General features: G+C 36.2%; 1 protein-coding gene across 6 annotated transcripts in view; it reads left to right on the top strand.

The window, feature by feature from the left end:
* Nucleotides 1-67: 67 nt before the first annotated feature.
* The window catches only part of pdm3 (POU-domain protein pdm3), a 206,546-nt gene continuing 195,248 nt past the window's right edge, over nt 68-11,365 (top strand). For 4 of the 6 annotated variants that reach the window (XM_087356298.1, XM_087356302.1, XM_087356297.1 and 1 more), the window contains exon 1: nt 68-252. In XM_087356298.1, the coding sequence (XP_087212424.1) occupies nt 243-252 (10 nt within the window). In that variant the 5' untranslated portion in view covers nt 68-242. The remainder of the gene's footprint in view (nt 253-11,365) is intronic. The other 2 variants (XM_087356303.1, XM_087356299.1) reach the window with 1 other exon arrangement.

Raw genomic sequence — 11,365 nt, 5'->3', positions numbered from 1 at the left:
GTGCAGCACTAATTGACTGAATCTTAGTGACATCTATCACAGTTTCTCTTCGTTGGTTGTAAGATTCTGACACAGAGTGCATCATGAGTAAGGTTTGTACATCCTGACACCTACTGGCTGTTTTAAAACGTTTAGTTTTGTTGTGAGTGAGAGAATGTATTTATTCAAGAATGTGTGTTTTTGAGTTTAAAATATGTGTCTGAAGAAGGTTCACGGTGGCGAATCATCTGGGATGTTGCACCATGCAGCCTGGTAAGTACTAACTGTAATTTCAGAGGATCATATCTCTGTCTAGTGACTAGAATCCAGTCGATTCAGTACTGGACGGAGTTGGATGTAATTTTATGTGGAGGTGGGATTATTCTGCACCACCTCGAAATCATAATTTTTAATGTCCTATAAGCTGTGTTAATAAATGACAGCCGAGGAATGTCTTGAGGGAGGTGCTGCGATAAAAGGAACTGTCCAACAAGGTCAAGTAATATCTCCAAATGCACGTTGCAAGGGCCTGAATGAGGAAATAATATGTGTTCTCGTACGGAATAAATTTTTCCTAGCTTGTTGAGATGTAGGGTTTTCGGGGCAAAAAACATGTTGCCCGTGGTCTCCTGCGTTGAACACCTTGTGGCCTTACATAATTTTGAACATCCTACAGCCCGTGATAATAAATGACGTCCGAGGAAAGTCTTGAAGGAGGTGCTGCGATCTGGTGGCCGAAAAGGAACTGTCCAACAAGGTCAAGTAATATCTCCAAATGCACGTTACAAAGCTGAAATGAGGAAATAATTTTCTAGTACGGAATACATTTTCCGAGCTTGTTGAGATGAAGGGTTTTCGGGGCAAAAAATATGTTGCTCGTGGTCTCCTGCGCTGAACACTTTGTGGCCTTACATAATTTTGAACATCGTACACCCCATGATAATAAATGACGGCAGAGGAAAGTCTTGAAGGAGGTGCTGCGATCTGGTGGCCGAAAAGGAACTGTCCAACAAGGTCGAGTAATGCCTCCAAATGCACGTTGCAAAGCTGAAATGAGGAAATAATGTACTAGTACGGAAAACATTTTCCGAGCTTGTTGAGATGTAGGGTTTTCGGGGCAAAAAAGATGTCGACCGTTGTCTTCTGCGCAGTGACGCCATGTGGTCTTACAGGGTGTGATCATCGTATTGGAGCTACGTACAGCCTCAGTCTTCAGAGCGAATAAGGAAGCTGGAGGGAAATTTTCCATACTTTCGTATAATCACCTGGAAGATCGCATGGCGTCACAACTCACAAAACCATGATCGACGAAAGGATCTTTGACTCCACGACAACTGGCATTTCACGTATTATTACACAAGAATTCGGTTTCGGTATTCAAGAAGTAAATTAATTTAAGTTTTGTCGACGGATTAAAGTTTTTCCAAAAGTCAGCCAACAATAACAGACACTTTATAAGAAGACCTACACGTGCTGCGCTCTGTAGTGATAGTGAAGAATTTCACACGGAATATTTTCAGTGTTGGAATCCCCAGTGTGGGAATTCGCCGGACATTCCGAAATGTCAAAGGTATAAAACACGTCAGAATTATTACGCCGTGTGCACATTTTCTAACTTGTTTTAAATGTTTGTTATGCATAAGATGGAGAAATGAAGAGAGGAGAAGAGGGAAATGTTAATCAAGGATTTAGAAGTGCTTTTTATTTTTAAAATAACTATTTATAATCTTTCCAATCGTAATTAGCAACTGCCTTGTTCATTACCTTCCTCCACATGCACTGCGCGCGTAATGTACGAGCTGCTACCACTTTAGAAGAGACTGAATTATTACACTTCCCGAAAAAAAAGGGCAAATTTTGCAGAGAAGATAATAATTACGTTAATTATACCCAAATCCAAACACAGTCACGTAAATCGTAACAAGTTTTGTGTCGTAATTTATTTCGAACATAAAAGTATTTATTTTTCAGTACAAACGGAAATTATAAATTCATGATTTACTTCATTATTTGATAAATTTTAACTGTTTTAATAAGCTGCTGACATCAAATAATTCCTTCGGACAAACATTTCTTTAAATTTCTTGAATTGTTTTCGTTCAGTTACGTACCAGTTAGTGTAAGAGCCCCTTTGGAAATCAGTGAGGAATTTTTTTTTCACATCTTCATCTCATATGCTTTATTTATTTAGTCCTATTCGTACCTTTATTTCTTATATTATAATTTCTAAAAGCTGCCTAATGGTAGCAGGTCTTGTGAAATAGAACATTCTCCCATTCAGCATCTTGATTAGTCATACCTAGTCGGACAAACTCTTCTCCACGCTGTAAATACATCTTAAATCTAGGCCTTGAGACTTTGCTACCTTGATTGAGGTTTCTGTTTGTCTTCCCGAGATCCTCCTGACAAATTCCGAGACAGTGGCTTAAATTAGGCCACGACCTCTACTTTCCATATCTTTTCTTATTTGTTATTTCATTAATAATCATATCATTCGACGTAAAGAATTCTGAGCCACTGACAACATCGTTAAACAAACCAAAAATGAAATTTGGTTAAAAAGATCACGCCTGTCGTATGGAACTAAGTGGCGTTAAATGTGTTGTATTGTTTGATCCATAATACATTTCAAAAGTGTCACAATTAGAAACAAACATTCAGTACTTAAAAGTTTTGTTTTATTTAAGTAGTCTCTTGTGCCACACGTAAAATGTTGCGATTTTATCCGTCAAAAGCTTGAGAACGCATTTTTCATTTTTCATTTAGTTCTCTGAATTAATGTTATATTTTTTTTTTCAAAAATGATATGTTTTAAATGGATAGGTGTTTAGTGATATGAAAGTAACTTATACTTTTTGGGCTCAGTAAATGATAATGGATACTTTTGTGACATAATTTTTTTTTAAATTATGCAGAGGAAGACTGTTTTAGTTTTGTTTCTCAGTTGACGCGACGAGTTTGACATTCTCTGGTAAAAATTAAAAAAAACGATTTGCATAACATGAAAACTGTTTTTTCAATATGCGGAGAAATGCGACCGAGTGAAGTTGTATTATTGTAAAAATGTATCGTATACATTCCACATGGAATGAAAACAAATAAACCCTGCGGTATTTTATGTTCCAATTGACGTAATACAGAAATATTAATTCATTTTTTTTTTCAAAAAAAAAATATCAGAAGAAACTTATCACAGAATACACAATTATTATTTTGACTTGCATGTTTTGCTGTGTTCATATTCCAGGTCCCCCACCCAGCACATATGAAACAATGAACAATAATTAGCAGTATTAATTGTTATTCATTCTTCAGTAGCACACTTTGTGTTACAAAAATGTCTGTCATGCATTTTCCCAGTCTCGCTAGGATAATATTATGAAACACTTTACAATTGCCTCCTTTTTAATCCTTACCTAGTCGCTGTTTGTGACGTGCGTATCAAACTAACTTCATGAAACAGAGGCCTCAAGAAGCTAATAGTCGCTCAGCTATAAGTTTCACACCCTCCCACCTGATTTACGTAAAATTTATTTTAATATTATACCCCTTCAAGGCCTTTCAAGCGATCTCTTCCCTTGAGACTTTCTATCCAAAATTCTGCATCTACCTCATGCGTGCTACATCCTGCGTCCATCTCATCCTGCTTCAATTCATAGTCCAAATAATATTTTGTGAAGAGTACAGATTACGCAGTTTTATCCAGTCCCATGTAACTTTATCCTTCTTCTAAGCACTGTGTTCTCAGACACCAGATTATTTGAGCCTACGTAAAAGAAACGAAGTAACAGGATGACTGAGAAAATTACACAGTGAGAAGCTTAATAATTTTTAATCTTTTTCTACTGATTTTACGGTAATAAATATATTATTGTTGTTGAAATGGCCGGACATCTAGAACGTATGAATAGAAAAGAAGGAGACATTGCTCTGAAAAATTAATGTGAGGAAGTCTCAGCACAGATGCGAATCTTAGGGATACAGGTTACGATGATTTGAACTGGTTGATGTTACAGTGAACATGATGATTAACTTTCGGGTTGCATAAATGTAGAGTGACTGTCAGCTTCTGAGGAGTACGCCGCTCCAATCAGTCTGATTTCGTAGCTATTAGATGCGAGAACAGAATGATGAATCCATCTGCCTTCATTCAACAGATGGAGACTTCCGGCACTTGATAGTGAACGGTGGATGTAAGATGTTAGGATATATGAAGCTACAGCAGGAGAAAATGCCTGAGACAGGGGTGTGAGGGCCCAGAAATCGGACTAAAGTAACTTCCCCTGTCTGCACGCTGCTAGTGGAAATGCGATGCATGTTAAATTACTTTCCAATTTGCATAGTTTAATTGTGTGCAGTACAATCTGTTTTTTTAAAAGCTAATTGATTAATTTCCTATAGCACTCGTGCTGAATTTTAGATGTAACAGAAACCGCACGCTTTTACACGAAAAGTCCAGAGTTTTTTTTTAATCTATTTTCTGGATTGCGAGTCTACACACTCACATACACACACACACACACACAGAAAAAATATAAAAAAACAGTCCACGTATAAAGGTCGATAATGGAGAAATGCGAGTCGGATTGGTGCCCGAAGCAATTTTATGAATTAATGAAATTATATATTTATCATCCCTTCGGGTTTAGACTTTAATAACACACTCAACCACCGCCGGTGAAAATGAATCTAAAAAATAGTTGAACAAATTGTGAATTTGGCAGCTTGTTACATTTTTTATCTCCATACTTGTGTGGTAGAGAAGGGGGGATATGATTTTGAGGTTTTTTGGTCATCATTTTATGCTACAGTTGCATATGTATGTTATCTACCAATTCGGACGTGAGAGGAGGTTTTTTTGGTTTTTGTGGTCTCTTGATTTTGACCAAAGTTTCATCTGCATTCGTTCAGTTTTAATGCGTTTTCGTGGCACTGATCATTCAAAGTTAATCAGCGGTAGGGTGGTATGGGGGGGGATAGGGGGGTTGGAATTAATTATAACTTTTAGCCTCTGGCTATCTGTAGAGTGTAACGGTTCAGAACCTCTCTCACTCTGTCTCGCACATATATTAGCCATGTATGAAGGTTAGTTGAGTTTCCGAGGGGCTCCTGCCTGTGGCTTGCTTCCTTCCCCCACCCCTCTCACCCTTCTTCGTACGAAATGAATTATAGGGGGTCGAACTTCCTGGCTTCTACTCTGGTGCTCTTTCGTCCAAAATAACTCTCGAGACCTAACCTTCAGTTGAAATGTTTTATTTAATTTTGTTTTCCTAAACAAACCACTCGAAAAATGTGCAGTGAAGGCCGTTCAGGCAATTTAAGCACATTCCATGTATAATTTTTGTATGAGCTTTGTTCGTTCCAGTGTGGACTGAAATTAGTGGGTTTTTTTAGTACTGGCCGCAGCGTCAGGGATGGGTTTTCTTCAATCGGAACAGAAATTCTTTATCTTAGAGCGCAGTCTTGCTGCCAGAATTCTTTTCAGAGTTACTGTATCATAGGCAAACTTTTCAGTTAAATAAGTCGAATTTTTATGACCCTAGTTCAGAATACGTAAATAAATATATACTGTTCTGTAGTCCTACTGTGAAGAATACGTAAGATACCCGCAGAAAATCTATCAGAATCTGATCCTCGAGTTACCACCCAAGACTTTAGACACTCGAGTCAGATATTCTATTGCCGAGCTAATTTACTTTTTGTATCTTTGCATAAAAATAACATATATCTTTTCTACGTGTTAATAACATTAATCCAGATAGCAAGTAAGATTTCAGGTTCTCACGGCGATGAAGATTTCGATGTCGTTCTTCTGGGTTTTAAGACCACCTGGACTCGTAGGTAGATATCAACATTCGGAGATTCGTTGTGTATCCTTCTTCAGCCTTGAAGATGGAAGTAGTATTTCCTCAAAAATAAAAGTAACGCAGAATGGGGAGATACTACTACCTGTCGAAATCTGACTAAACATGGCCGAAACGTGTCGAAACCTGTCCAAAGCCTGTAATGTTCTGGTGGGTAAGCATAACATTTTATTGAAGCATAACGAAACGTTCGTAAATACTTAGCCAATTTTATGTGGCAGAATTTACATTTTTCTTAGATTGTACTGTACGTGTGTTTGTTGGAAGATGTCCAAATTGATGTTCATACAGAGATTTTTGGAATTACGATATATACGTGAGGGCGTGCTGCTAGAAGAATACTGTATCGTTGTTTTGTGTTTATATTATTACTATAAGGCACTGGATCACTCACATGTTGTACTGTGTATATCTAGCTATAAAAGATCTTAAATTATGTATAAGATTAATAATATTATATATATATATATATAGTGAAATTGCAGCTCACGAATTCAGTATCCGATCATTCAGTGATGCACTTCGTCAATGTTTCATTGTCATAATTAATATAATAATCCTCGGAGATATTCCAGTTCACCCCTGTCTAGTTATTTATTTCTTTATCAAATTTGCCACTGTTTGGATTCGAAATACGTCATATTCTATTCAGTAGACTCTCTACTCAACCTATATATTGGTTTGGACTCTCTTTTTTTTATATAAAGGTTGCATTTAAAAAATCATATTCCAGAATGAATGCTTTATTTAAATGTTTTTTATTTCATATTCATTTCTCCATTCGTAATGGCAGAAAATGGAATTACTTTATGTTTAATAAATTCAGACTTGTTAGTAAAATATGAAACAGTAAAATTTATATAATTTGTTTAGAACACCCAGCGTTTTTCGTTACTATTCTTTTGTACCTTTGAAGCATGAAGATAATTTAAATAATGTTTAAAAATTTAGTCCGCGGCACAAAGAAAACACAAAACACATTGTTTATGTTGTTACTTCACATGTGAAGCCATGGACCTGCTTTCACTTTATATTGGTGTACTTAACGCAGATATGTCAGTTTCTTAACTTTAAAGTCCCTTAAAAGCCCGCATTACGTCTTAACTAGATCAGACACATTATTTATTTAAAAACGTGTATTTGCATGACATACGCATGTAAAGTAATTCTGTATATTTTGTAATAAATAAATAATATATATATATATATGTGACGAACTGATTTTGACGTCATTAACTCATAACAAATGTCAACCAGCTTCACAAAGACGGGTTAGCTACTCAATAAATTCCCCAACTTTTATGAAAACCGAAGATTCATTACAGTAATATTCTACCATTTCATTGGAGGAACTGCGGAGAACCACGAACATAATTTCGAACGTTGGTGCTTAAGTATGAAATGCGCTATCCGTCTGTGTGTAGCGTATCATATATTTTAACAGCGCCATAATCTTGGAATACAAAATATGTTTCAACAATAATTATTTTTGTTCGCTAAACAGTTGTGGGTTTGCAGTTGTAAAGTGTGCAATTGACAGGTTTTAACTGCAGAATGTTTTTCCTGTTAAAATTTATGGATACAAAGATCAAATGGTAGAAGGAAGGTCTCCGATGCTGCAGCTTTGGACGGAACGCTGGTCTCTGAATTAGAATTGCAGTCTTGCTTTTACCTTTTCTGAGGTGACAAAAGACACCCTGTATTTGTATTAGAGACTCTTTTCATTTAACGATACATGCACTGCAAGGCCTTCTTACAGCGTGTTAAATTTAAAATTAAAGATAAGTTTCTATGGAACCCAGCTACATTTTACGAACATTGTTCTTTGAATACAAACTCCACGGCCAGGCCTCTCTACAACCTTGCCTACGGCGCTTGTTACAGGCTTAATTAATTTTCAAGTCACTCGTTTTTAAGCATATTTTTACTGCCAGATCAATCTACAGCCGATCATCTTAAGTTTAATCGAACACAATTACGTTTCGGTAACAAGGTCTCTACTGCCTTCTGTATTATTTCTGCCATTTCCTGATGGTTACCTTTATTCGTAGTTCTGTGTGATGGTTTGTTAACAAAAATCCTTCAAGTCAACCATATTGGTATCTGTGACGCCATCGATGGTTATCCTCGTTCAAGTGTATGTAGGCTGAAGTAGCCATAGGAGCGGGCGCGCCTCTGAAACCACTTGTTCTCTCCTGCCTTCTAGTCGTGAAACTTTATGATAAAATATCAAGATAGAGGGGCATGCATAGACACAAATGTCATCATCACTCACAGCACAATATTTTTAATTAAGTGTCGCAAATCTTGTTCACTCACTTTATACGACAACTCGGAGTCCCATTATTATTTTTATTACTGAATGAGAGAGGGTGACTAAAGAATATAATAATAATAATAATAATAATAATAATAACAGTAATGAAAAGAATAACCAGTCTCTTATTCACATAATATAATGAAATGCTAAATCTTTGAATATACATGCGCACACACTCTTCATTTTCCTATTTTAAATCTTGTTTGCATATTGATGATGAGGAGGGTGAGGAGGAGGTTTAGTTGTGTGGAAGGGTAGAGGTGGAGGTGCACGGTGGGGGGGGGGACAAGAGTAGAATGAGACAGAGACACCCCCTTCCCCCCATACTAAATATTCAGCATTACAGTTCTGCATAAATTCATTTCATTACGAAGCACCAAATATTGCCCGCTCGCATCGCCAGCCAGTCGGCTTGGCTGCTTCTACTACTACTACTAGGGACCCTCATGAATATGTATGAAGTCATTATATAAAAGCCCCTTTTCAATGTATAATTTACTTTATGTGACTCATTCGATTCTCACTCACATGCTGCGGCAGCACTGTCGCTCTGTCTCACTCGATTCCGTCAGTGTTATAGTTGTTGTCCGCAGAAGATGACTTGTTTTTGTTCATTTTCCGAAGAATTAATAATTATAGACCTGTCTTATAACTTCCAGAGTTGAGGGTTTTTTTATGTAAATAACCAGTATTTAGTCTCATCCAGAGACTATTAATGAGAGAAATGGAAGTGATTTTTTTAAGGATAGATGTTACTACAACAAATTGCTATTAGAAGTAAAGAATCTCAGTTCTATTATAAATCCATAGGTATTGAAATAAGGATGGAATGCATTATAATATTCTTACGTATCTACAAATATTTCGTAAGTGATTACAGTATTTTTTACAACCACGAACAGCAGTAGTGATTTTCTTACTGTACTAGTATGATAATTTTATAAAATTTTTAAGAACTAATTACTAAAATATGCAGATGAAAAGTTAGAATTATTTATAGTAATTTGTTGCTGATTTCATAGATGTTTTATACTGTATAATCCGACGTTTTTCTTCCTCTGAAGCGTCACTATTTTTCTTTTCTTTTTGACTTGTTCGGTTCCGTACTTGTGAACTTGATCTGGCCATGTTTTCTAAAAACCTTATACTCTTTTTTTAATATTTATTTTTCATACATTTTATATTTAATTCTTATAATGTGATAATCAGTCCAGTTGTGTGTTATATGTTCTTCGCACTTATTCATGTAAAACGTATTTAAACATTCTCGTACGTGCTTATTTTGTGTTTTTAATAACCTCTCCTTTTCAACATTTTTAAGTCCGAAATGATTATGATTTTTTTTAACGCAGGCCACAGTATTAACTCAGAGAAGAAGATTCGTTCTTGAGAAGCTGCTAGTCTCTCAGACGGTGAAGAAACATACGACTTGTCCATATTTTGAACCAGATCACCTAGTCTACAGTCTCGCATCTTATATCTTTAAGGTCCATTTCGATATTAAGAAACATTTAAATGAAGTTTCATAGAGGATAGAGGAACGCTTAAAGTGTGCCAGCAACCGACGTTTATATTCAATGTTGATTCTTATCGTCCTTAACAAATTGGAACAGCGTTCTCGTAGAAATTCAGAGGAGATTGAGTTCTAATAATTTTTTTCTCACCATGAGCTATCTAGAAATGTATTTGTCTATACGAACAGGGTGGACAGATACAAGGTCCACTTTAAATTCACACTAACGGTAATTAACGAATCTGTTTTAAATATTTCTTCGCATTCAATGTCGATTTCGAGCTGACTTCGGTTCTAGGGTAATGATATTGTGTCATGTTAAATCGGTAGCTGCGAAATTAATGCTGATGAGCTTATTTGCTATGCGGTGAATAATACGTGACCCGACGGAGAAAGCATTTTAAGCGCTTCGTGTAATAGTTTGATAAACTGTTTGAAACAGCAAATAGGTTTTGCTAGGAAAAGTGTTTAACTGCGTGCGTGACAATTAGAGAAAATAATTTACATATATGATTTACAGACCGGAAAATGCATCTAAACATGCATGAAAATTTTATAATCGTCATTTAAACATGCACCACGTCACAATTCTAAAAACGGTATTTTATACATACTTGTGGTGCTTTGTCATATATTTGTTTGTAAGTTTCTACAACACTTTTAGATTAACTAACTAACTAACTAACTAGATGGCTTACCGAACCCGAAGGTTCATCACCGAATTAACCAAAGCCCTCCACCGGACCCTGTCCTGGGCCAACAAAATCCAGTTTCCTTCAACTCCTATCTCCCATAGATCCCGCCTGAGATTATCCTCCCATCTACGTCTAGGTCTCCCCAGCGGTCTCTTCCCTTCAGGTTTCCCAACCAGTACCCGGTGCACACCTCTTGTCCCATCCATGCGCGCTACATGTCCCGCCCATCTCACTCTTCTCGACTTAATCACCCTCACAATACTGGGGGAGCAGTACAGATTTTTAAGCTCGTCATTGTGCAGTTTTCTCCACGCCCCATCGTCTTCCCTCTTAGGCCCAAATATCCTCCTCAACACCCGATTCTCAAACACCTGCAATCTGTGTTCCTCCCTCTGAGTGAGAGACCATGTTTCGCACCCATACAAAACAACAGGCAAGATTATTGTTTTGTATACTTTAATTTTCAGGTTCTTAGAAATCAGACGGGAAGACAAAATATTTTGGACTGAGAAGTAGCAAGCATTTCCGGAATTTAGTCTCCTCCTAACTTCCTCACAAGTATCATTTTGATTTGTTATTGTTATTTTAGATTAACAGTTAAGAAATTTGTTTTAATTGCAGATTGGAATGCTAACCATTTTCATAATAACTCGTAGGTATAATGGTCATTGTTGAAAGCAAAGAATTGTTAATTATTTTAGCTATCTGGAGACATTTCTTGGACTAATTATGCTGAACAATAAATAAATTTATATCTTTAAGAACTAGTACTTTCAAACAAGACACCTGATACTTAGAATTAGAAGGGTTGAAATTATTTGTATACATCCTCGTGATAAATTATAAAAAAATATTTTGAAATATATTAGTTCAGTTTAATATTTGAAAAGCTTATTTAGTCCTTGCTTTTTGAAACTGAACAATACTTATTTGGAAAGCATTAAATTGCATTAGATGAATTTTAAACTATGCATGTCATATCATGGACTACATC

This window comes from Zootermopsis nevadensis, unplaced genomic scaffold, assembly GCF_977971745.1.
Source record: "Zootermopsis nevadensis isolate Lab colony 2312 unplaced genomic scaffold, Znev_1.0 Znev_ptg000027l, whole genome shotgun sequence".
Classification (NCBI taxonomy): Eukaryota; Metazoa; Arthropoda; class Insecta; order Blattodea; family Termopsidae; genus Zootermopsis; species Zootermopsis nevadensis.
The sequence above is the reverse complement of the archived record's forward strand: the minus strand, read 5'-3'. Positions and strand labels throughout refer to the sequence as shown.